The sequence below is a fragment of the Poeciliopsis prolifica genome, unplaced genomic scaffold, assembly GCF_027474105.1.
Source record: "Poeciliopsis prolifica strain line A6 unplaced genomic scaffold, Auburn_PproV2 SCAFFOLD015, whole genome shotgun sequence".
In the NCBI taxonomy this organism is placed as follows: domain Eukaryota; kingdom Metazoa; phylum Chordata; class Actinopteri; order Cyprinodontiformes; family Poeciliidae; genus Poeciliopsis; species Poeciliopsis prolifica.
The window spans coordinates 1,490,392-1,517,827 of NW_026562390.1; the positions used below are offsets into that span (position 1 = coordinate 1,490,392).

A 27,436-nucleotide genomic window follows, 5' to 3' on the forward strand; every position below is an offset into this window, starting at 1 on the left:
GCAACTAGAAAATCAAAATAATTTTGCTAATCCTAACAACCTATTAAAGTTTCTTGTGTAAATAACTGATCAAAAGAGAAATACTGAATAATATTAACATTTTAAGTCCAACAAAAAAGTAAAAAATTGTAAAGGAATACATTGTTTTCCACACAAAGTTGACTGTTGAAACTACAAAAACACATCATGTGATTTTTATTATTATATTGTACAGTACAACCCTGATTCTGCACTGGAGACGTTACATGAACGGGTCAAGGTGCTTTTCTCGGTATATTCAAACTGCACCTGTAAACAATTTACAAGTAGAAAAATACAAAAGTAGGCGACACTCGTTTACATGGAAGAGGAGAAAACAAAACATGAACAGCAGGTTTTCATAAAGCTATAGTACCTTTTGTTGAAATAAACAGAAGCAGGTCTGAAAGGCAGCACATGTGGAAATAAGAGGACGTCACATTTGTTTTCTAAAATCAGAATAAAACAGATAAAAGGTCCAGTGTCTTTATGTGCTACATAGATTGCAGTTTGGTAGATTTATTAGAAAACAAACAGAAGCGGCTCATGTTTAAGGTTTAAGGCATGCAGTCACATTATCACTTTAACATCATTACAGTATGACAGAGCTAAACCTGCTGATTTCGTTGATTGCTTTAAAAAGTGAGAAAACATTCAGAAAATAAATCGGGACAGTAGTTGTGCTTCAGACGAATGTTTTCAACAGGATTCCTTCACATTTTTAATGCTTTCAAATGCTTAAAGTGTGGATGTTTTATGTAACTCTAGTGCTTCAGATCAGCGTTTCTAAAGCAATAAAAGCTCCAAAGAGGGGAAATCTTATTTCTTATGTCTTATTATATTGAGATAATGAGATTTGAAGATAAATAAAAGGTTTGTTGTTTCATTATTTCAAGATTCAAGGACGCCAATCTAATTTAATTTTCATAATCCTGACAGTAATCTCGTTTTTATTGAGCGGTTATTTTTAAGATGCGACGTTAGAACAATTTGATGAGTTCAGAATATTAAAATATGAGTGCTTTGTTGCAAATACTGTTTCAATATCTCATTATCTTAAGATAATATATCCAGCTCCTTTATTTGCAAACCTCAGGCTTCATCTTCAGATCAGGAAACTTAAACCCATTTTTGCTGCAATATTGAACAAATTAATGAAATAAAATACATCAAATTCAGCGACATGCTAATTTCCAACATAGTTATCTTGAAAGAGAGATTGTTTTAAAGTGACAAGTTTTACTGAGTCATTATTTATTTTTTTCTGAGGCAACAATTTTATTATATTATCTACAATTATTTCTTAAATTTTTTTACATTTTTATAAGATCTTTAGATATTTAAGCTCAAATTATTAAATAAGCAGGATAACAAACAAAAAGCTGCTTGTTGAAGCTGAAAACATCAATCATTAATGTTTATTTTTGCCATTTTGACAAAAATAAATTATTGTTGCTCTTTTTCTACCCTTGAGTACAAAAACATAATAAACTTGAAAATTTCTGTTTCTATACATCTATTGAGCATGATCAATATAACAGAATATTGAAAATATTATGAAAATCCAAACAATTTTTTTTAGTTGTCCATAAAGTTTCAGGAGTGTGAAGGGACCCAGATGGGCAGCAAAGTGGTAGAAAACATCAACATTCAACATAAATAAAGAGATTTTCTCTAAGAATAAACAATCACTTCACTTCCTTTTCCCTCTTCTGAGCCACAAGAGATAAAATATTTTTAATGTGCAAAAGAAAAACAAAGACATTAAATGACGACATAAATGATTTACAAAATCAGGTGATGAGGGAAAAACTGCTTAACACAAAAATTAAGTAAAAAAAAAATCAGTGGCATCTAGTTTTTATATCTTAAATCCAAACATCTCTCTCTCTCTCTCTCTCTCTCTCGCTCACACACACAGGTTCAGAAAGTGCTGCTTTGTGCACATTTACGTTGTCGTCTACATGAGCTTTAAGGCAACAGAAAAGATCCTCAGACTCGTTTTAAGATGCATTTTAGCAACAGCAGAGACTGGAGGCTGTACCAGAACTGGCCACCGGGGGGCGCAGCGGCATTTTCAACCTAAATCATTACAGATTAAAATGGAGTTTTAGGGCTGGACTAAGATTTACTTTTTATTTTTTAATTGTAAGAATAAAGTCAGAATATTAGCAAACACAATTTTACCAGGAGAAAATCTTGAAATTAGGAGAAAAAGTTTTTAATGAGGATTAAAGATTGTCTTGTTTGTGTCGTTCCAAAGTTTTGCTGCTGGTAAAAGTTTGATGTTGATGTTTCATAAGATAAATAAAACTAGTAAAACGTCACAACATTGTAATATGTCATAAAATTACTACTTCCTTCTATTAATATGAATATTTTTTCTAGTAATATGAGTTTATTTCTGTATTATTGCACCTTTCTTCTCATAATTATGACGACTGTTTATTTTAATCTTACAACAGTTTATAATTAAGACTTTATTTTTATTCTTTTATATTTCACCTTGGTCTCAAAACATTGTGTTTTTTCATATTACAACTATTTATTGTATTATTATGACTGAATTCTCACATGACTTTTTTCTGGCAATATTGACTTTTTTTTCCCTTTTGAATGAAAAATAAAACCAGCACAAGGTGGCAGTGTGGAGCAAAAGTTTAAAAACATTCAATTAAACTAACAAACCAAGTCAAACCTCTTATCTTTCTAATTGATCAATCACTCGACCTATTCATTGTTTTTCCATTACACAGAGCAGTTTGTAAACCTTTCCAGTAGAATATTTGCTAATCCTATTGATTCGGATCAATCAATCAATCAATCAATCAATCAGGCATTTTCTTTAAGAAACCGACTCACGATACGCTGAGCAAGAAGGCAGAAATAGTTTGAAAAAGCAGCCAAATACCAAAGGAAAACATTCACAAACTCAGAAAAACTTATCTGGACCTAAAAAACTGACAAGAAATTCAGACAGCTTGGAAACAAAAGCTGAGTTTCTTTTCAAATAAAATCACTAAACATCCTTCAGAGAGTTTCTGTTGGTTTCTGCACATCAACAGATAGATGCAGCAGCAGAACTGGTACATGACAAACACACCGCTGCTGCTTTGTTGATGAGCAAAACATCTGGGGGCCGAATACACGACCCTGATGGACACCCAACCGCTCAGGTTTGTTACGACAACAGGGCCAGACGGAAAGCAACCGGGTGCTGCAGTTACTCTAAAGGCATCACAGATGCAACAACTTGCAGAAATAAGGAAAGAGATTTCACACTTCTCCCAGAAAAAAACCTAAATATTGATCTGAAAATACTTTTTAGGCACAAAGTTCACCTGTTGGGTCTGATGTTACCTGCTGGGAGACGAGGCGGGAACCAAAACTCGTAGGGAAATGAGAAACGATCCCTTGTTCAGCGCAAACGGACCGTCTGCAGGGCGGAGTCGTCCTCCAGCGAGTTTCTGTCCGGATGGCGGGGAAGTGAAAGCAGCCATTCGGCGGCCATGACGCTTCACCGTCCGCTGCTTCTTCTTCTACTGTCCGTTGTTAAAACTAGAGTTCACAATGCTGCAGCTTTCCTCGTACGTCGGCGGCGGTTCTGGAACACAAGAGGCCCGGAATGAGAAACAACTGAAGACGGAGACATGAAACGCTTCAGAAATAAACATTTTACTAGATTTAAATTTCCAGATTCTTGAGGAAATCAAAAAGATGAAACCAAACAACGAATGAACAAAACAAAAGACAGTTAATGGATGGATGTCCTGGTAAACCAGTTTCTTAGACTCTGAAGGCAGATAATCCAGTTTGAATCCCATCATTCGTGCTGCTGCTTGGCGCCCCCTGCTGGGCGCCGTTTCCTCACCTTGAGGATAGTCACAGCTGCTGTACTCCGGCGGCAGGATGAGTGAGCAGGATGTGGGGATCGGGTTCACGTCGCCCTCTGTGAAGAACGGTATGGTGGCTCCAGTGGACAGGCAGAAGAGCGGCGCCGAGGCGTCGGGGCGCCGGCCGGGCGGCAGCGCGGCGCCGGGGGCGTAGCTAAAGGCGCTGGGCGACATGGTGACCGGCGGCCCGGACGGGTCCTGCTGCGAGTGGCTCTTAGTGGGGATCTCTTCGCTAACGAAGCCTCCGGCGCCGAGCTCGCCGTCCGGGTCGTCCTCCACCGGCGGGGCGCTGGGCGTCACTCTGCTGGCACTGGGAACCAGTGAACAGCTGGGACTGGGACTGGTGGGGATGGAGCTGGCGGGGGACAGGTTCACTGGGATGTTCCCGATGAAGATGGGCAGAACGACGACGGCTTCTGGAGACTTTAGAGACACCTGGGGCAAAAAACAGCCAGAACAGGTTTAATGATGACGATGGCAACACAAAAAACCTCAGTACACACACGTCTGTTACCACAACCGATTTAGCTCGACAAAGAAATAGCTAGGAGTCAAGCTAACAGCTACTGAAGCTAGAAGTCAAGCTAACAGCTACAGAAGCTAGGAGTCAAGCTAACAGCTACTGAAGCTAGGAGTCAAGCTAACAGCTACAGAAGCTAGGAGTCAAGCTAACAACTACTGAAGATAGGAGTCAAGCTAACAGCTACTGAAGCTAGGAGTCAAGTTAACAGCTACTGAAGCTAGGAGTCAAGCTAACAGCTACTGAAGATAGAAGTCAAGCTAACAGCTACTGAAGATAGAAGTCAAGCTAACAGCTACTGAAGATAGGAGTCAAGCTAACAGCTACTGAAGATAGGAGTCAAGCTAACAGCTACTGAAGCTAGGAGTCAAGCTAACAGCTACTGAAGATAGAAGTCAAGCTAACAGCTACTGAAGATAGGAGTCAAGCTAACAGCTACTGAAGCTAGGAGTCAAGCTAACAGCTACTGAAGATAGAAGTCAAGCTAACAGCTACTGAAGATAGAAGTCAAGCTAACAGCTACTGAAGATAGGAGTCAAGCTAACAGCTACTGAAGATAGGAGTCAAGCTAACAGCTACTGAAGATAGAAGTCAAGCTAACAGCTACTGAAGCTAGGAGTCAAGCTAACAGCTACTGAAGCTAACAGTAAAGCATTTGGTTCCATTGAATCATTTACACTTTTCCTCCTTTCAGAATCACACAGTTGAGATTAAATGTTACTAATTGGTTTAATAAACTGAACTTGGATGTTTTGTTTTTTTTAAAACTTAGCTGAGCTGCAAAATCTTAAACTTTAAGATTGTTTCATTTCAAAACTTTGTTCTACATTATTGGTCTCATAAAATCCCAAGAATGAAAGTTTGTTGTTTAAATGTGATGAAATGTTAAAAAGTTCAAAACGCACTAACTTTACTAATCACAGTTATTCAACAGAAACAGACAGCAGTGGGTTTATAAGTGTACGCTATTAATAATTCAGTAGTTTATATCCAGAGTGGATCAATACTGTATGAAAGGATGATATTAGCATCATGTAGGCAGCGGCGGTTCCGTGAAAAACATTCTGCTTACTTCTAACCACAAATCACAGACAGACCCATCATCACCTGAATGAAGTAATCGATGTCAATGAGGCGGCAGCCGGCGAGCGCCGACTGAGGAAGAGGAGGGACGATGATCTGCTCCCTCCACTCCGCGTGTTTCCCGGCCTTCACTCCGGCGCCCTCCACCTCGGCGATGGTCCGCAGGTCGAAGACCGGCCGCTTGGTCCGATACGTCACTTTCTGCAGGGAGAAACCCGGGAAGCGGCGTGAAGATCCAAACGGAAAACCGACCAGAGTTCCTGATGCAACGATTAATCGTGATTAATCAATAACTGAAATAACTGTCAGTTAATTTAGTAATTACTAACTGGGCTATTCAGCGTCATAAAAAGGTTTTCTGCTGAAAGAACATATTCAGCCAAAACTCTACAAAAATATAAACGTTTTGCATTTCATTTGAAAAAGAAATTAATCTTTTCTTCAAATGAACAAGCATTCATTAAGGTAATGAAATTTTTAAAATTAAAAGGCATTTAATTATTGCCATATTTACATTTTATATAATTTCAATATTGTATAATTTCAGCTAAAGTAGGTGAATGATAAATCTACAGAATGTGCAAATTTTCTATCCGATTAATCGATTAATCGCCAGAATATTCAACAGAAAAATTAATCATTGAATTAAAATAAAAAGATATTTATAAATATATATCTTTCCATCAAATGATCAAATGTTCATTAAAGAAATGATGTTAAATAAAAAAAAAAATTAAATAGGGATTTATTTGCATATTTACATTTAATTTATTTTAAATACAGTATAAATTAAGTGGTTAAATAAAAAACTGATCACTTTGTCATTTTTTTCTTAGCCGATTAATTGATTAATCGTCAGAATAACTGATTATTTTTATTAAATGAGAATATTTGACTGAATAATGGTGTGAAATTTAATTGAATGCTCAGATTTGTCCTGGAAGCAAATCAATAAAACCTGCAGATCAAATTTTGACATCAGTATGAACATCTTTCATTATTATAGTCTTTTCCATGGAAACATTAAGAGTTTTGTGATTTTATCAATTCAAATCAAGAGAAAGAGGGAAAAACAAAACAAAACAAAACAAAAATAAAATCTCCAAAAGCCCAAAACGTCCCGCAGTTCCTGGTGGCGCCCCCTGGTGGCCGGCAGCAGTACCTGCACCAGGCTGGCCAGGACGTATCCGGTGTCCTTCCCGGACTTGTTGTGGATCTCCGTGGAGAGCTTGATGAGCTGGCCGGGGACGTAGCCGCGCAGGTCGCTGCGGGTCTTCAGCATCAGCGTCCCGGTCCGCACCAGCAGGTAGCTGAACTTCTTGGTCGTCACGGCGCAGCTCTGCTGCTGCGGGGGCAGAGGTCAGAGGATGAAACCTGAGCCTCTTTCCTGCTGAGAGTCACTGACGAAGCCGTCATGCACAGAAAGTACGCCTGGGTGTAGAACCACTGCTGGGGGGTTCAAAGTGCGGCTCGAGGGCCATTTATGGCCCCCAGACTGGTCTTCTACGGCCCCCAAGGCTGGTTCACAGATTATTTCATTTTTAATTGAAGATGAACATAAAGTTAGCGACAACACAAGATATTCATGTTTTAATAACCAGCTTTTTTAAAATTTATAGTAAATCTGATCAGTAACTTTTACTCTAAAACAAACTTTAGTCTGCATTTATTTTATTTCTTAAGCTTGGCCACATTTACAGAAAATGTTTTCTGAGGAAAAGTGAATCAAATCCTGTTTTTAGACTCTTTACCTTGAGGCAAACAGTCAACTTCAAGTTTTCATTCACACATTGCTTTAAAATTGGATCCAGTCTGGATGTTTTGTTTAGATACCTGCCTCTCTGCGTTTATGTCTCTTTTTCCCCCAGTAGGACTTTTATCAGAGCCTTACGCTTCTTCCTACATTCTGGGTATTTCGTTATTAATTTGACGTCTTTTTCCCATAACGTGCCCTCACAGGACATCTGCAGAGAATCGACGCTGTGACAGTTAGACGCTCACCTCGATGTCGGGAACCTGGTTGAGGTTGAGCATGTTGAGGACGTAAAAGGGCCGCTGGGCCTTGTAGTCCTTGGAGAAGCGCGGCGTGTCGATGGCCGCTCTCACGCGGTAAGCGATCTTCCCGAACGGTCCTTCGAACGACGTGGGGATGGCGACTGAAAGGTCAGACGAAACAAAACACGAAACGTTCAGGCGTCACTTTCCCAACATTCTAACATCCTTTACCACACGGGACACAAACTTATCACAAAACATTTTAAATATTTAACATATTCAATGTGCCAAGAGGTTTTAAATACTCAAACATTTAATATGCTGGTTATTTTTGAGGCACAGTGGTGAAACATGAAACTGCTGCTGCGCAAGTTACTCTGCAGGTTGTTGCTAGGCAACCAAAGAATCCACCAACCTAGCTTAGCTAGCCATAAAATTACCAAAATAAAACTGCAAACCCATGAGAATAAAGTCAGAATTTTACATAAAATATGATGGAAATAAACTCATACAAGAATAAAGTCACAAATATGAGAGTGAAGTCATAATATTTAAGAATAATGTTAATTATTTTTATTTTCTTAATCCTCTAACATATTAAATTACCATAGATATTGCATTTAGAGTCCATCTCGCCCACCTTCCAGTATTTATTCCTGATCTCAGCTAAAAGATAAAACCGACAGTTGCAGGCCTGTTGCTTGTCCAGCAGGGGGCAGCACAGGCCCCAGTGAATGTTTAACCTCTCCATGATGACATTAATGTCATTTCCTTCAGACTGGGGGCTTCTGAGCAGGGGAGCATGGAGACCAATTACCCAGAGAGTGAAGGATGAAGGGCTAAAAATAAAATGGCCGCCCCCCGCTGAGCTGGAGCGAATCCTGCATGAGAGAGGAAACACCACACAGACTCAAGATGGCGCCATCAGCAGCGCCGCGGCTTCCTGCTTCACTGCCAGCAGCTTTAAGCTGAATTCATGAGAAATGTGAAGATTTAAAGCAAAAAGGATTTACATCCACGTTGTGGACGTTCTTAAAGCACCAGTAATTACTTAAACCTGACGCTTTCCATAAATTTGGCCAAAACTTTGGACAAAACTCCCCAGAAATTTGTTGATTTTGTGTAAATTTCCACAAAAATTCACAAGAAACTGTAAGAAATTAAGTGATGAAATGTGGCAGTAAATAGATAAAGTTACTTAATTTGATTGATAAAATAATATTTAAGCACACTGTTTATTTATGCATCCCTCAAGAGGGGTGGTGTCCAAAGTGTGGCCTGCGGGCCATTTGTGGCCCATGACATGATTTTGTTTGGCCCTAGACTGCAAGTCAGGAATGATAAAAATTTGGCCGACAAAATAAACAACTTACGATATGGAAATAATATAAATAATATGGAAATTGCTTTTCTTTTTAGAAGTCTTTTTTATGTCTGATATGCAGATAAAAAATTGTGTTTATTAATCATTAGGTAAAACTAAAAAAAAGATAATAAACTTATTTTTCAATCTTTTTTACTGAATTTTGTGGCCTGTTTAAGTTTATTTCAAGTTTGCCAGTTCAGAGGGCCACATGTAAATACTGAGTTTGGCGCACGTTAAACATTAGCTAAACATTCTTGGCCTTACGTGACGTTATCAGCTGATGCTTTGTTTTTGTTTCTGTGACGTCGCTGTTGGTCTGATAACGCTGTGGGAACTGAAAGGTGCGGCTGAGACTCACCTGGAAGGACAAACTGGAAGGGGAAACTGTGCTCGCCTGGAGCCAGGGTTCCTGTGAGTGAGCAAAGGTCAAAGGTCACACACTGGAGAGACATGAGCGACCAGAGAGATTACAGAGACTGATGAAGAAAAGTACAAACTGTAGGAACGAAAGCAGGAAACATTTAAGCAGTGAGATAAAGGAAAGAAGTCAAAGAAAATAAAATGTTTTTATGACAACAGGTGAATATGTACTCTCCTGCAGTAGTGAACCTCGCCTCCCCTCCCCCACTTATTGCTACAAGCAAAAACTGAAAAAGAAACGTGTCCTTCTTTCTATTCAAGCAGACAATTACAAACTACCTTCACATTTTCTGGACACTTTAATAATTATGTTGTTTATTATCAGTTAATTTATGACATAAGGACCAATAATGAGGTGTGTGTGTTTAACACACACACACACACACACACACACACACACACACACACACACACACACACACACACACACACACACACACACACACACACACACCGTCACCCGACTGGCTGCTTAATTCTCCAGAGGAGCTGGCGGCCTAATTAAATCCTTGCAGACAGAAACAGGTCTCGCCTCGTTAGAGACGGGAGTTTTTCCATTAATCTGATCGGCATCATGTTTACAGTTAGGAAGCAGCGAAGCTTTAAACTAAACGTTTCAGCAAACATGTAAAACCGCAAGAAAAGAAGAAGAAAGACAAAAAGAAGAACATTAAAAAGAAAGAAAGAATAACTAAAGGCACAGAGAGAGAAAGAAAGAAAGAGAGAAAAACAAATAAAGAGACTCAGAAGAATAAATATTGCATAAATATATAGCAGGTTACATGAATGAACTCAGTCAGACTTTAGATAGGCCCCTGTGGCTCTTGCCCAGGGCTACTAGTTTTTGGGGGTGCCCAAAAAACTGTTGTTTTAATTTATATATACTGTCATGTTCATATTAAAGTCATGAACTCATTTCAAATGTGGCTTTTATTAAAATGGTGTTTGATTTTTTTTATTAATTATAACTAAAAGCAGTGAACTACCGAACACTTTAAAGACACCAACCATCAATTTGCACCTGTAAATGTGTAGATGTGCCTGTTAGAATCCTGTAATTTTTATGAGTAAATAATTTATTTACATTTTTACTGAAAGTATGTTTTGGGCCAGGTCACCAAACGGGCTCCAGCCCCCGGGGCCCTTATTCTGCTAAATCCGGCCCTGGATATGAATGCATCAGGTTTAAAGATAAAGTTTATTCCCATTGACTGTTGGAGAAACAAAATAATGTGTTCCTGGTTTCCACTAACAGAGAAGAGTGACAGGATGAGGAACGGACGCCGCCGCGTTCCCTCGTCTAACGAGCGACGTTCCAGATCATCAGAGCTGCGCGTCCTGATCCTCCTTCACCCTCCGACACCGAGCTGCCCATTTTTGGGAAAGAATAGAAAACAAAGCAACCGCAAAGATAAAAGGGAAGCTCAGAAAGTGGGAGGTTGTGCTTTGAATTATGCATATCTTCCTCTCTGAAGCGTGTTCTCCACCAGAGTCTCGACAAGTTGATGAAGATCTATTACTGTGAATCAGAGCCGTCACATTTGTCTCGTCTTTCATTGAAGTCTTTTCTTCACGCTTAGCTAAAGAGCCAAAAATAGCCACGCTCCTATCAGAGCGTGGCCAGCTGAAACATTAACAGAAGTGTGCACTAAAGATCAAACTGTGACAAAAAAGCTGCAGTTTGCTGAAGTCGGGTTTTCATTATGAGCCATTTTCTGCTGTTAGCTTAAAGAATTCACAGTAATCTTAGATTGGATAATCCTGCCAGCTGCTAGTTAGACTGAAAGTCAAAGTAATAACCCAATGCTAGCTATTAATAGCAATTCAAGCTTAGATTTAAGAAAGAGAAAAGCTAATAAGGAGCTAATAAAGCTAGCAGCTATTGACACTAAGAGTCCAGCCAAACGCTACTAAAGCTAGGAGACAAGCTAACAGCTACTGAAATATACCTAATCAAGCTAGGAGTCAAATAACAGCTAGTCAAGCTAGGAGTTAAGCTAATAGCTACTCAGGCTAGGAGTTAAACTAAAAGCTATTCATGCTAGGAATAAAGCTAACGGTAGTATTTTTAGCAGCTCCAATCTTTTTGCCTGAAAGTTTATCTTTAGGATTTGTTTTTATCAAATGTCAGGCATCAGAGCAGATCTTTTATCTTATGTGCAATAAAAATTAAGAAAATATCACCAATAATTGTTCCCAAAAAGTCTATTCTGCAGCTACATGGCGCTTAGCGGTGCAGGGCTCCCATTGACTGAGGCTAATATAAACCTTTCAGTGTCTTCCACTAGTGCTGGTCAGATTGTTAACCTTTTATACATTATACAAGTAGCTATTTGGAAAAAAAGGGACTAAATTCAAGCTGAACCTGGTCTGTATTGTCAGTGATTACCTTTATCGGTCACAGACAGCATGCTGTTCAGGTACTGCTCCTCCAGACTCCACGAGGAGTCGTTCATTTTGTTGGAGATGCCGCATGAGCCCAGACAGTTCACCTTGATGGCTGCAGGAAGCAAAGGACAGCAACATGTTCACACTGCTAAAACTACTCATTATTCAATAAATGTGTTTGGATATTAAAAGGGAAAAATATTGTTCAATTAAAGAACAAAATGAAAATGAGTTTCACACCATAATTCACAGATAATAAATGTTATAAATCATTGTTTTAAAGACCTGAATCATCAGTTTTCTTACAGTTTTTGGTAGAAAAGTAAAAATCGACAAATCAGATTACTGGAACTTATTGGTTTCTATTTAATTAATTTTGTGAGATTCAGTGCTAATTGTGGAAGGCCAAGCGAAATCAAAGCAACAATAAACCCAGATTTGAGTCTCAGTGAATCATTTGATCCTTTAGTATTTAGCGTCTCCCGAAAACCCAAACTGAGCGTCAGAAACGCGGCTGCGGCCTGCAGAGGGAACCACTTCCTGTTTGCTGCCCTCGTCTCTGAGGAAACGATGACCCGTAACTCACACACCCAAACACGAAAGCCGACAGGAGATGAAGCGGGAAGATGGCGCAGACGCAGCGTTATCTCCTCACAAAGACACAGACGAACAACGCAGCAACTGTTCAGCATTGTTTCTCTTTACTCTCAGCTCCAGCCACCAGGATTGGACACTTCTCCCTCTCTGGTGACAAATTTGTCTGTAAATTACTCAAAATTAGCTTCAAGCTCAGTTATAAATGCATCTTTATCATGATTATAAGCAATAAGATTCAGATTATGGATTAAAATCTTTTTAATTCGCTCTTAAATTTCTGTATTTAAGAGACATATTGGATACTTTTTCACCCAAGTAACATATGAAAACCAAAATTTGGAGTCATTTGTACACAAAACTTGCTTTAAATTCAATTATAAAAGCATCTTTGTCATGATTATAGAATATTAAACGTACTTTTTGGTATAAAAAAAATTTGACTCATCATTGAAATCTTTTTATTCTTTGTTCCAGGCTTCTAGTTTCTGTATTTAGTAGCCGTATTGGATCCGTTTTCCATTTGTGTGACGTATTAAACACAATATTTAGTCAATTGTGTGTAAATTTGCTCTAAAATCTGTTATAAATGTAAATTTATCATGATTTATCATCAGTGCGACTGCTTACATTTACTCAGTTACTTTTACTTGAGTAACTTATTTTGAAGAGTATTTTTACTACGCTGTACTTTTTACTTTTACTTAAGTATCTTTATTATAAGGTATTTCTACTCTTCGTTGAGTAAAATTTCTGGATTTTCTCCCCACTGAATAAGAAAACAAACATGTTTTAACCAAAACAGAGACACACCTGCAGTTTTTGTTAAAGTTTCATAATTTTTTATGGAAATAAACTGATTTGTGAACATTTAATTTCCCTGACTTTGTTATTTTGTTACTTATATAATTTATGATCATTTTTGTTCTTAAAATACCAAACTTTCCACTGATCTTTACATTATGATCCGTCTGATGACGTAGTTTTTAAATATAAAAGGATTGATAATCTGATCAGTTGCTTTTTACCAAATACTTTTTTTATTCTCTTCCCTGATCTGATTATAGGTGATAAAGTTCCTGTTTTGTTCTCAAATATCCGAGCTATGCGTCTTTGTTGCCTTTATCTTCTCATCAGTTAAAACAATAAAAGTTTTAACTGGAGAATGTCCGTAAATCTGGCTGCAGGCTGATCTAAACGCCGCGGTATCCGTCACACCCATGCAGCTTTCTGTTCTGCCCTCACGCAGTTCGCTCGCTCACACCCAGAACGGCAGATGGCCGAGCCGCTTGCGCCGCCACGGCTGCTGGCACCGTCTGCGGTCACGGGAAGGACGGACGCCTGGCGGGAACAAAACCGCCAGCTCACGTCCGATCCTGAAGCTCGATGGACGGGGAGGCAGCTCGATGGACGGGGAGGCAGTCAGACGCCGTTTACGGCCGTCAGCAGCGGGAAGAGACGAGCTCAGGCCGTGAAAAGGTCAGGACGGGGTCATCTGGTAAAATCCCAGCTGCAGCAGCTGGATGTGGAAACTGGACACAAAACGGCTAAATAACAGCAGCGCTTTTTCCCCACGGTGACATTATTTCTTCTTCTAGCTCGTCCAACATGAGAGCACAAAACGTTTCACTTATGGGTCAATATCAGGTGACCTGGTCATGCATCACTGGGCTCAGACATAAAAACATCTCAGCGGAGGTCTGAGTTAATGTAGAGCCGTAAAACACAGGAAACACAGCAGAGAAACCGAAGCTTATTTATCGTGGCAACAATCAATCACATAATGAGTGAAGCTGTCGGTTAGAGTCCGCCGCTGAGGTAAGCTGTTATTTTATATTCTGAACTCCACTTCCTCTGTAAACATCACTTCCTGTTTTAACCGAAAGCCTGAATGTTGAGGTCGCAGGAGTTCACCACTATAATACCTGGTAATATCATGGCTGCCAGGTATTACAGCCAAGAAAACCAGGAATGGTTTTATTGTTTTACTGCTAAACAGTTACAGGAACAGGTTTGTAGGACATGTTCACCTGAAAGTGTGAATATTTTACCAAAAGTGTAAAGTGTTTGTTATCATTCACTTTTTAAACAACAACTAGCTTACTAATCTACTTCCTCCACCAAAAAGCCCAATTCACACATCTGACTTTGAACTGCAGCAGTTTGTTAAAACAAAAGAGATAAAAGTTGCTCTCATTGGAAGGAAGTCGGCACAAACATCCTGTGAGGCGATCCGGAGCAAAATGAGAAACCACAACGCCCTAATGCCTCAGTTTACTGAAGACAGAACGAAAAGCAGCAGCAGCCTCTGAAACCAGACCAGATTATGACAGACTGGTCTAAATCAGGATCAAAATAACCAGGAAGGAGAAGTTCACCAACGTTTATGAGGTTTCCTTGAAGACATGAGACGGGGTTCCTACCCAGATTACACTTTTTAGCACAACAGTGATCAATTATTGTTTTTAAAGGTTGGAAAGACTCTTAAAACAATGAAGATTTATTTAATTTATGTGAAAGATGCAGAGACGATGTTCCAAAGTCAAATTCTTTCAAATATTATTGTAAAATTTTATTCAGAAAAGCTGAAAATATTTCTACCAAGAATAAATACAAAAGCAGAAGAAAAACTGGATGGATGTTTGGTTGGATGGTCGGTCAGTTTAAAACTGACCAGCAGCCATTTTGCAGCATTTAGAGCAGCAACAGGAAGTAAAGCCTATAAATCATTTTTCTATCTTCATTTAATAAAATGAGAATCTTTCTCTCTCTCTCTCTCTCTTTCCATCCAGATCCAAATCTCTCCAGATTCTGATCAGGCTGTAAACACGGCATCAGCCTCAGAATCCCAAACCCAAAAACAAAGAGCTTGATCTGAACGTCCTGGAGCGTCCGGTTCTCCTCCCTGCAGCTCGCCCGCAGTCCGTCCTGCGGTTCTGCCCGCATTAGACAGGCAGCAACAGGCTGGCGCAGCGCTAGCAGGAAGCTAACGGGCCGTGCACCGACTCAGCAGCCGCCCGGTTTATCTCAACCTTGGAGCCCGTCCAGGTCTCGGTCCAACCACAGCGTCAAAGACTGTCTGGCTTTTATCATATCAATGAGCGGCTCTGATAGCAGCTGGCTACTTTATAAACCTATTAATCTTCTGCTCATACAGAGTCAGACCCTCCTGGTGATTGGACGTCACAGATCGAAGAGGTTCGCGCTTCTTTCACGAAAATATTAGAATTAGAGCAAAACGTCATGAAGCAAAGAACCAACTGTTCTAACGTGGCATCAGAACCGCATGGATTAAAGCTGAGGGGGTTAAAAAGACAGAATTACCAACGGACGGACGGACAAAATCTAAAATATAATAAAATTGCATATTTTAAATGTTTTTCTGGTTAAAGAATAAAACACTAATTTACCCAAAACATTTCAGTCACTTGTTTCAATTAATCCGATCAATAAGTCATCGATCCATTGGGAATAATAAATATAACAAAGTAAAATAATAAAATGTATTTTAGGGGAATTTATAAAATATTAATAATCCAGTTAATTCTAAATAACTAAAACAATAAAAGTTTAGTCTGATTCAACTTCAGCAATGAGAAAAAATGTTTTAAATATCTGCTTTTAATTAAATGTTTGACTTTATTATAAAACTGCAGCCTGAATATCAAGAACTTTCCAAAACACCGGATCAAACCTGAATCATTTTCAAGAATCTCAAGCTCCTGCACAAACCTTGGAGAGAAAAAAAAACACAAGACGTTTCCAGCAATTTTAGAAACAAATTACACAAATTTCTGAGACCACAAATGAAAAAATGCCGAGTTGACTGTTTCAGGTTTGTACTTGGGGGGGATGTGTTCCTGGGGAATGTAAACAGAACCGGGTCAGCGCCGGTGTTGGCGCTTCCTTGTTTACCTTCGCTGAACCGAGCAAAAGGAAACGTCAGCGAGTTTGTTTGATCACAAACAAAAGATCTCAGACAAAACAGGAATGAAGTGAAGTCACACTTTCATCACAACATTCTTCCCATTTCGTGCTAAAAGGCGCTTTGTGAAACCTGACCAGCAAAATGAAGAAAGATATTTAGCATTTAGGATTCCAGTCTGCACTGTGAAGTGGCTAATTTGGGATTAGCAATCTGGTTTTTGGAATGTTGGGCCTGAAAGCATCAGATTTTTTATTACTTTTAGTTTAGGAGCTCAATCAATATTTATATGTGAATTGATCTCATCTCCCTCTGCAAAGGTCTAAAAATCGACCGCTGTCCTCTTCTGAGAGCTTTGACTCACAGATCGTCCTTCCACATCATTTTCCAGCCAACAATAGTCACCCCACTGTCACAACTCAGCAACTTTCTTGCTATACTTAGCAACTTTTCAGACAAAATTGGAATTGGCAACTCAGCTTTTTTAAAAATTGGTAAACTTCTATTTTTAATATTGCATAACCAACAGTTTAGCTTCTTTCCTAGATATTAACAGAAAATGATTGTATGTTTAGGTCTGGCACAATAAGCAACCAATCAACGATTAATTACGACGAGCTGGATCCGATATATTACTTAAATGGTCTCAAAACAACAATATTATCGTTTATCGCAATAACTTCTGGGACAATTTATGATCCATTTATCCTCTTGTCTTGTTTGATTTTAGAGCATATCTGCATTACTTTTAATTTCTCTTCCAGGGTTTCCATCAGTGTACAATAAGCCTGGCGGGCCACCAGGCTGTACTTGTGCCCCCACCAGGCTGTACTTGTGCCCCCACCAGGCTTACCAATTTATCATAGTTTTTGTCCTTAATTATCACCTTTTTTAAGACTTTATGGTTGTTTTTTAGGGTATTAATCTTAGTCTTCAAAAAATGCATAACTATCAAGTAATATTTTCTAATTTTCTCCCAACTTTAAACATTTTTTCACTCAAAAACATGGCAGCCAGCTGGATGACTATAATAACTGTACATAACAAGTCATAACATCTTTTTGCATTCTTGTAACCTGAAGCCACTTTCACTACCTTCATCAAATCTTAAAGCACTTCAAGCGATTAGTCCTTCTCGCTTCCCCAGCATCGAATGCCTCGTCCAGTAGAGCCACCTGATCTCGTGATCCATAACCTCCGACTGTAAGGGAATCGCCTGCAGGTGAACAGAGGCCCGTCTGTTCGCCCGGACCTGCCCTCCGTTACCTCACACTGCCAGAAACGCTGCACTGAAAGCGGCTTCAGGCTGATGGGTTTATGAATGTTTGTGCCTGCTGCATGTAGGACGCATCAATCTTTTGGTGCGTTTGCATGTAAGAGGCTTAACCCTGCAGAACTTGCATCAGGAAACCAGTTGATTCGCTCCCCTGGTACCCAGTATTGGTGTAAGTTTAAATGTTTGTTTGTTAGGAGGAAAAGGATGGTTGTTGCATCAAGTGAAAAACACTTTAGCGTCACATAACACTTCCTGCTTCTGCAAAACTGAAACAAGCTGAAAATTAAAAACGGATTTTCTTCCATTTCCAGTGTAAAATTTCCATTACGATTTAAAACTTATTGAGAATGCGTCCATTAAACCAGAATATTATCGTTTATCGCGATACTTTATTACAGAATCGGTGTGATACTGTTGATGACGGATTCTGTGCGTGAATCTTGTGCCAACCGAAGATTAATCCAACAGCGCCGCAGCAAAATCATTATGAATTAAGAAAACCTGCTGCCAGGTTTAATCCTGATTATATCTGTGTCAGCAGGGACCTACATTTCAGCAGCCGCTGCTCCCTCATTGTTATTACTGGATGCAAAAACAAAGCAGCAGCAGCAGCAGCAGCAGCAGCAGCAGCAGCAGCAGCAGCAGCAGCAGCAGCAGCAGCAGCAGCAGCAGCAGCAGAGCCGGTGGAGATAACAGCACACCGGCAGATCGTCTCGTTTTCTATTTTTAATTCTATCTTTAGACCTTTGGGCGCTGACCTGCAGGAGTCTGCAGCTTGTTGCTGCTGCAGGACAGGAAGTCCTGAAAGACTGAAGAACTGAAAAACAAACATGTTTAAACCAGAAACTCTCCACATGCAGCTTCTGTTAAAGTTTTAAAAGTTTTCTTATGAACAGAAACTGATTTGGAAACATTTTTTTAGCCTGATTTTCTGTTTTATATGAATTTTTGTCATCTTCATTCTGAAAAATACCAAAACGTCTATCTTACTTTATGTTCTGATTATGTAATTTTTAAACATTAAATGATTGATAACTCAATCAGTTACTCAGTTCTTCTGTGGACATTTTGCCAAATACTTTTCTAACTTGAGTAATTTAATTATGAAGTATTTTCACCAAAACCTCACCAGTTTCAGACACACACCTGCAGCTTTAGTTACAGTTTTCTAAGTTTTTAATTGGAGGAAACTGATTTGGAAATCATTTTATTTTGGTTCTTATAAGAATTATTGCCATTTTGGTTCTTAAAACGCCTACATTTCCACTCAACTTTGTATTTTGGTCCATCTGATGATGTAATTTTTAAATATTGATGATCATTTGATCAGTGTAACTTTTTACCAAATACTTTTTCAATTTCTTGGATACTTTTCACTTCTACCATTATGTTTGGGTTCTCTGCCCACCTCTGGCAGAAAAATCCTCTTATGTCGCAGCCGAGGAACCAGCTGTGGTGTCAGACAGGCCCTGGCCTGTGGAGGTCAGAGGTCAGGCTTGATTAAAACGGCTCTATCTGCAGGGAGGAGCGGCGGCAGCTGGTGCCGGTGCCTCCGGCCGACTGACGAAGCACATGTGAGTCGGTTCTCCCCGCCCACCGACGCTCTCGGCCTCTGTGTAATCGGATCCCACATTCCTGAGCCCGGACAGCGCGACCGGGTCGCCGGGACCTAACATTCAGAGGCAGCGTCTCGTTTACAGGGGAAGCATTTTTAAAAAATCTACATTTTTCAGCTCGTTATAAAGTTTTTCCATCATCAAAAACAAAAATGGACGTTGCTTTGAGTTTTTCATTAATGTCTGAGAAATCCTTTAATCTCCATGGCAATCATCAGCTGTGCAAAACGCCTGGACGGGCCTAGCCCCGCCTTCTAGGACGAAGCTCCTCCCCGCTCAGCTCCTTCAGACTAGCCAGCAGCTATTAGCGTATCAGCTGACGTCATTATAGGAGCTACTTCTCAGTTTAACGCTGTAAAAAATGTCTTTAAAGGGTTAATAGAGGAGCCATGTTGAGATGATTTCCTGGAGGCGGAGCTTCAGAAAGAGCAGGAGCTTTTAAAGTATCGGCTTAACAAAATATATAATGATCAAAGAAGCATTTTGTACACCATTTGAGTTCATGCTTTCACTCAACTTTCCATTAATATAGTTAGAGACAGCACTTTTTAAACATTTAGTAATAACTGATATTTAAATTAAGTCTTTAATCCTTAAACTAAATATTTTTAACATTTAAAATGTAAGTACTTTAATTTTAAATAAATTGTAATATTTATCTGACAAACTGCACTTTGGGTTTCACTCGCTGTAAGCCGGGCTCATCAAAATGCACAGCAGTAAACATATTAGTGAATATATTGGTTTCTGATAAGTAGATCCATATGCGCCATGAATTAATTGTCATATTTCATTTCCTCCAGAGCAGGGACATCGTTTATAACTTATGATTGTGACTCTCACACTTTTCCAGCTGCCTGATTTACAGCCTGATGACGTTTCCTGTCCACCATTTAACGCCGCCTCAGGTTCAGGAGCGGAAACGATTCTGGGACGAGATCCAGCTGTGATTTATGAAACCTGAATAATGATGAGTTAAAGGCCCATAAGTGGCTCAATCTGCGACGCGTTTTCATTCACAATCCAACATCAAGTCTGAGTTGATATCTGGGGTGTTCAACGTGCGGCACGTGGGCCATTTGTGGCACTTGGATGGTTTTTGTGGGGCCCCCAGCTGCAACTCAGAAATTTTATAAATTTAGCCGATAGATGTGGATGACTTAATTTGTAATTTTCTTCCACTGGAAAGTGTGAAGTACAACACGAAGTGTTTCTGTTTTTGAAACAAACCACGTTTATCCAGAAGCTTTTACTGAAAAGGGAACTTTGATGTAGTTTTGATTTAATTTATTGAACTTGAGTAAATATAGCAAATGCTTTGAAAGAAAGTCACTCAAATGCTGCACTTATTACTGAAAATAAATTTGTTCAATTGACCCCAAGAGAAACTGAAAACCAGATGCTTTTCTTTAAATATAGCAAATGTGCAAAACCTCTGATGGTACATTGAAAAAAAAGAAAAAGAAAGTTTCCAAGACAAAAATTCTGAAATTTTGAGATCTCAGAAACTTTCTACCAAAAAACTTGGAAATGTTCAACTTTTCAAACTGAGAAAAATTCCAAAAGCCAAGTTTGATGTTTCTTTCCAGAAAGTTTCAGATTAATATAAAAATTTCTCAAATTTTTTCTAGTAAATTTTTAACTTTTGAGAAACCACAAAAGTTTAAAATTTGTAAACAAATTTCTAGAAAATTTTTTATCTCAAAATGTAAGAATTTTTTTTTCAAGCAAATTTTCAACTTTTCAAAATCAGAAAAATTACAAAAGACAAAAGTTTTTGATATTTTTTATAACATTTCAAACTTTAACCTGAAAACTTCTTACATTTATCAAGAAAATTTTCAATTTTTCAAACTCAAAAGTTTCCCCGTTTTATTCCAGGAATGTACTTTTCTTTTTCATCTGCGATGATCATGAAAATCCCCTTTTGTTTTGCTTTTGAAAACAAAAGCAAAACAAACTGCTTGATTTTAGGGTTTCCCTTCAAATCAACCAGGTGCGTTTAACCGACCCGAATCGCCAACAGCTGCAGCATGAAAATGTTTCAGTTTCTCTCCAGTTTTCTCCAGGGCAGACATGCCTGAACAAAAGTTGCTCCGTTTTCAGATCCTGTGCTTTTGGGTCGAGCCGTCATGTGACTCAGCGACCCGCAGACGCTGGTTCCAGTGAGGTTGAATCACGCCAGACAAAAAAAGAGAAGCCCGGCGCTGTGGGGGGGGAACGCCAACGAGTTAAAGTCGCAGCATTTCAGAAGCTTAGAGTCACAAAAGCAAAGTCAGTGTGACTCAAAACTCCACGTGCGAAACATGAATGTTTAATTAGCCCACTGAGTTAGCCAGTGTTTAGCTCCTTTAGCTGCTACATGGAGGAGAATAAGAACCTTTACTTTCACAAAGCACAGGGCGACAGTGGAGAAAACTGTCAAAAAGGAGCTGCTTTTAAAAACCAGAGCTGCACTAATCCGGCTGATCACCGATATTTAAAAAACTCAATCTGCCAATTCCAGACTTGGACGACAACAATTTATTTTTTTGTTTGAAAAAAGTGTAAACGATTATTTTAGTAATTGAGTATTGATTATTCTGACAATTGATGTAGAAACGGAATAAAAAATTGTCCTGCTCTGTTGTAGCTACTTAAAGAAACATGAGAGAAAATACCAGAAAAAGCTGCAAGTTAGAAGAGCGCGCTCACATTAAATCAACATGTTTAACAACAGATACGTGATCAATATCAATAGCTAATATGCCTGACAGAATATCGACCGAACTTTGATCCAGAACCGCACAGCATTGTGGGAGATGTAGGCAGAGGAAAGGCTTTTACCGCTCAACCCAGCTAAGCTAAAACTCGACACGTTCCTTTAGTAACTGGAATATCATTTTCTTTTAGTCGCGATGGAAACTTTTTGTCTCTCTAACTTGTCGCTGTGACGTCATATCAGGTTTTTCTTTTGTAAATTCTGTTGTCACAGAATAAACTCCAGATTATAATGTGTGTTGTTGGGATTTTTTTCCACTGTTGGCTCCATAACAGAACCAACAAATTACGTTAACTTTAAAAATATAACTAAATGAAATTATTCTGTGATAAATTAGACTGCTGCACTATTCAATCACCTTTAAATTGCTTTATTTTGGCGAGGTTTATCTTTATCACAGCGGTATTTGTGTTTATGGATCTTAAACCTAATGCCAAAAAAGACTGATAAAGGTTTTTAAACACTTTTTATCATCACTTTTTGTTGTGATGAACCTTTAAGTTCATATTGTACATCTATATAAGCAATAAGAGCTTCAATATAGAAATAATACTTATGTCTCCTTTAGGAAAAACCCATCACAAAGACACACAGTTTGTTCCTAATGGGTTTCTCTCTATTCTCAATACATTATTATTAAAACATCAATCTAATGTTCTGTGGGCTTTGGATAATCAAACGCTGAACCCTTTTGATCAACATTTACCGACATCTCGGTTTTACAGCGCGTTCAAGGTCATAAACTCCCCGGACAACAACTGTATCTTTCCATGACACAGAGAAGGAGCAGCAGCTTCATGGCCTGACTCACTTCCTGTTTCTCCGTGAAACGTTGCGTTTTTATCAGCTCCAATCACAAAGGTACGGCGCTGATCCCGGAGGCTTTACACTCTTTCCAACTGTTTTCTGTTCGCTCAAGACAGAAAAAGTTCATCAAAGCGTCTTTTTAAACACGTCCTGAACTATTCGCCGCGTTTTGTCCAAAGACTCGAGGCTCTGCTGTGATGTTTTTATGGAGGAGCCAATCAATAGAAATGCTTTCTAATGGTTTCCATCATCAATAATGGAGACAGGCTGAGAGCGGCGCATCGGAAACATTCAGCACTTTAAGAAGCTGCACTTTCTTATTAATATCCACCTGTATTTATTTCATCAAACTCACTGTGGTGTAAATAAATATGACACTACCCTGATCTCCAGTCTATGTCAGGACTGATTCAGAGTGATTTCTGACTGCAGAGGTGCAGAAACACCAAAAAACTGATCAATTATTTAAAAAACAGACGTAATTCACAGAGAAACATGGGTTTTATCTACGTGGGCTGAAATGCCGCTCAGGGAGGAAGAAGCAACATGAACTCTGACGTCATTTCTGAAGATAAAGTTTCTGGTTTATGAGAGGCGAAGCTTTCAAGCCTGAGAACATCGTCCCAACAGGGAAGTGCGGTGGTGGCAGCATCATGTGGGGTGTTGTGACGCAAGAGGGACTGGTGAAGAACTAACTTGTACCTTTAGAGTGGTCTATAGGGAAAAATCAATAATTGATAACATAATTGCAATTTTCAGCTTTAGTAGCTGAAAATTAAATACATAAATTCTCTTCAGAGTTAATTTATGGTGTTTTCACACCTGATAGTCTGGTAGAGTCGGTTTGATTGGACACCAAAGTTGCAACATTTGTTACTTTTTCAGCTTGTGTCAAACAAACCAAACCCCTTGAAAAAGCTGTTCCCCTCCTCACCTGTGGGGGCGCTGCATGAAAACTTCTGAAGAAGACAATGTATGGAACTTCCTTCTTCACAAATGTGAAGAAAAATGGAGTGCTGTCAGATTTTAGAGGTTGCAGGATTTCTCTTTTGTCCTTGGTAAAAAAAATAACAACACATTTTCACACTAGCGCTAGTTAGCATGTTTGTTTTGGTTGCATTTACCCATAATGCCCTGCACTGTAGTTCACTTCCTGATCTTGGAGCAGTTTCTGGTCCACTTGGTGTTCACTATGCATTCAAACCGCAGTTCACTTCAACAGAACCGAGACCAGAGTTCACTTTTCTTGGTCCAATTTTGCGTTCACACCAGCCCAAACGAACTGGACTTTCTAGATAAACAAACTGGTTCGATTAAAGTGGACTGAACATAAATTCAACCTTAGTTAAAAAGCAGCACTCTCTGGGTTCACCTGTGAAGGTGTGTACAAGAAGGTGGCTAACTAGCCTGGCCCAGTTACACCAGTCCTAACAATGGGAATGGCCCAAAACTACAACAAATTATGATAAGACAAAAAAAATGCTTGATTAAAGTCAAACACAGATGTAAACTTGTGATTTAAAAAAAAAATCTCTAAAAATTGACAAAAGAAATGCTAACTTAACCGAGCTTGACTTCCCATAAGCAAAGGTGTAATTATGCCTTTATGGAAGACAGACTTTCCCACTTTGCTGCTGATGGATAACTGCGACGTCAGATCGGACATAATGCAGCCGTGGCATTTCCAGAACATTATCGGACCGACCTGAAAGCCCAGCTGACTCTTCAGACAGACTACTTAAAACTGAGCCACACTAACATGCAAAGAAGCGAGTTGGAGTAAATCAGAATTTATAAATTGAGAAGATTTATATAAAATAGATTTTTTAATCCCAGTTGTATAATCTCACTATTATTTTACATCAAACCTTTTGTTTGGAATGCTTTCTCTCTTTCAAAGAAGAGAAAACAGGCCCACAGCATTACAGATCCTCCACTGTACTCAATCAGCCTGAGTTGTTATCCACATATTCACCTTTGGTTTTTATTTAATTTTTGCCAAACCCTCCTGGAGTGTTTGCTACATTTCCAGTTAAAGTCCCAGTAATGGTTACCCAACTCCAAACCTTCATGTTAGCGATAAAAGCTCCTCCATCCATCAATCGGTTGCAAAGGAATGCTTTGCTGCAGCATTCAAGTGCAGCACATGCAAATAATGCTTAATAATTTCCTAAATAACCTATTGCGACATTATTGATATAGAGCATTTGAAAAAAAATGGTTGTATCCATTTTATTGGTTGTTTAGTTTATTTATTCTGGATATTTAGAAATCCAGTTCAGGAGTTTAAGGTTAATTAGAAATTAAAAGTTTGAGAGAGTCAAAAATAATCACAAAAATCAACATTAGCTATTGTTGCTGTGTTTTAAGAAAAGCAGAAGGTTTTGCATTTCTCAGTTGAGCAAAGTTATTTTCAGTAATAAGAACAGGATTTGGGTCACTTTCTTTCAAAACGTTAGTCGAGTTTAATAAAGTCAATCAAAGCTGATTTGGTGGCCTTTTCAGTAAAAGTCTCTGGATAAACACTTTGTGCTGCTTTCCACTTTCCACTGTGATATGCACATTTGTATTATTTTTTAACTGATGCTGGAGGCCGCACAAGACCAGTCAAGTACCACATATGGCCCGCGGACCGCACTTTGAACACCCTGAGATAAAGACAGCAGGGTGTTGTTACTGTTAGAGGAGAATCCCCCACAGGATCACTTGCACAATGGACTCGTTGTTCTCCACTACATTCACTTACTTACTTATTTTTCCCCGCATAAATACGACGCGACAACATTTACGCACAGAAAACCTGACCTTTAACTGTCGGATGCGGTAAAAATGAGGCGTTTGAACGCGTGGACACCTGTTGTCAGGCGCGTTTTTCGCTTCTCCTCGGTGTTTTCGAGCAGCAGACCCGAGTCAGCAGCGCGTCGGACCAAGCAGGATGTGGTTCAGGATGGCACAAGTCACCTAAACAACCACGCAGCCTGCGGCGCGCTGCCACCGAGGGGCAACGACGGCAGCGCCGCACCAATGCGTGACGTCCGGTTAACAGGTTAAATAAACGCCTCGTGAATTTTTAACCACAGTGGGGGAAAGTTTAAGCGACATCCAAGCCCCGAAGCAGAGGAGGAAGGAGGCGCAGGCACGTTAAACACCTTCTTCCTGTCTCCCCGGCTTGGTGCCACAAAACGAACTCGTTACCTCTGTACTGCAGAGCGCTGCCGGTTCGGATCTTCACGGTTCCGCTAATGGACTCCCCCGGACCGTAAACCACCTTGTTGTTGGCAAAAGTGATGTCAAATTCCTGTAGCTTCCCCATAGCTCCGCTCCGGTACTTCTCTGCTCCGCGTCTGACTGAGCCGCCGCGCCGCGCCGCGCCGCGAGCCCACCCTCCCGCCATGGCAACCCGTGACGTCACCGCGCCCTCTAACAAACGGCTGGCAACCCATGCTAATTTTTACCAATATTTTCCCTAAAACGTCAAAACTTACGAAGCGCAGCCCCGGTCATGTACCTTAAACTGTTTTTAAAAGTTATAATAATAAAACGGATACTGGATAAATCACATATTTACACATATTAGACAACATTTTGGCAGCAAAAAGGCGATTCCTGGCGGGCTAACAGCTAAAAGTATAGCATGGTAAAGTTAGCAACAATTAACATCGAAGTTTATAAAACACAGATACATTACACTAAAGAGGCAACAGGTATGTTGAAATAATTTATTATTATTAAAGCTCCTAGTGCTAAATTATGTTAAAATTGTGCTAAAGTTTCACTCAAGTAAAAGTAAAAAGTAGCCAACCAAAAAATGATTCAACTAAAAAAAGTATTTGGTAAACTCAATTACTGATTAATCAATCAAAGTATACATTATTTAACATTTAATGTGTGGATATTTTGGTATTTTAAGGACAAAAATAATAATTCATATCACCAAATCAAGGAAAATAAAATTTTTCCAAATTCTTTTAAGTCTTAGTGCTGTCAATCACCCCTGTGAACACCCTCCTAAAGTTGACCATGACTTAATTTTCAAATACTAAAGTAACTATTTATTTTAGTTTGTTTAATTAAATTGGAAATATGCTGTGCCATAATCAAAAAATGGACCACAAAAATTTGAAAGTACCTAAAAAGTCTATTTTTCTGTATTTGAAGGCTTCCTGTCTCAAGCGAAAACTCAAGCAAGCTATTTCCATGAAAATGTATTGTTTGTTATCCACTAATCTAATCTAAGGAATCATTTTAATTGCCTTGAGATTCTTTTTTAATGTTTACTTACCGAAAACATTTCCCTGAAACAGATTGAATAGCAAATTGTGTTGATGCCGTGAGGCAACCAATGAGGTAAAATGTTACCATTGCCATTCATCACGCTGACGTGGATCAATGATCAAGATTAGATTACCTCATTCATTCATTACGTCTATGAAAACTCAATACCAAGAGTCTTCTTTTCTATGTTTAGATGCTTGTCACTGTGAAACATTCCTTTTTATGGGATGATGAGCTGTTTTGAGTTTTTGCAAATAATTCGGACTGACTTATTGGTCCATTTACTGGGCTGTGATTATGAGAAAACCAAACACCGCCATCTAGTGTACAACTGGAGGTATTGAATACTGGCTAAGGAAGTAATTTTCTCACTGGAAACTTTTTACAAACACAAACTTTAATGGTTCTGGACTTTAAATTTCAAGGCTTTTTACAGTCTTTTCTTTATTTAGTATTGTCCATTATTTAGCCCCATACATCTTCCAATCATGTCTCACCA

General features: G+C 39.1%; 1 protein-coding gene across 5 annotated transcripts; it reads right to left on the bottom strand.

Annotated features, from left to right (window-relative positions):
* Window positions 1-158: 158 nt before the first annotated feature.
* On the bottom strand, window positions 159-26,060 carry arrdc1b (arrestin domain containing 1b). 5 transcript variants are annotated; one of them, XM_055040668.1, is made up of 9 exons: window positions 25,468-25,706; window positions 19,938-20,054; window positions 11,685-11,795; window positions 9,234-9,284; window positions 7,516-7,670; window positions 6,677-6,859; window positions 5,539-5,715; window positions 3,890-4,346; window positions 159-3,622 (listed from the first exon to the last, which is right to left on the bottom strand). In XM_055040668.1, the coding sequence occupies exons 3-9, from the start codon at window positions 11,749-11,751 to the stop codon at window positions 3,558-3,560; spliced, it is 1,155 nt and encodes a 384-aa protein (XP_054896643.1). In that variant the 5' UTR covers window positions 11,752-11,795; window positions 19,938-20,054; window positions 25,468-25,706; the 3' UTR covers window positions 159-3,557. The 5 variants fall into 5 exon arrangements, with proteins under 5 accessions (XP_054896643.1, XP_054896640.1, XP_054896642.1 ...); XM_055040665.1 differs by lacking the exons at window positions 19,938-20,054; window positions 25,468-25,706 and adding an exon at window positions 25,858-26,060; XM_055040667.1 differs by lacking the exon at window positions 25,468-25,706 and having other exon boundaries at window positions 19,938-20,367.
* Between the last annotated feature and the right edge of the window lie 1,376 nt (window positions 26,061-27,436).

What these genes read in the sequence shown, in the direction of transcription:
- arrdc1b (XM_055040665.1), bottom strand. Translation starts at nt 26,056, where the DNA reads ATGGCGGGAGGGTGGGCTCGCGGCGCGGCGCGGCGCGGCGGCTCAGTC. An exon ending in ACCAGGTTCCCGACATCGAG is followed by an intron (nt 6,860 to 7,515) that starts GTGAGCGTCTAA and finishes CTGCCCCCGCAG; the next exon opens with CAGCAGAGCTGCGCCGTGAC. An exon ending in CAGCTGTGACTATCCTCAAG is followed by an intron (nt 3,623 to 3,889) that starts GTGAGGAAACGG and finishes CTTGTGTTCCAG; the next exon opens with AACCGCCGCCGACGTACGAG.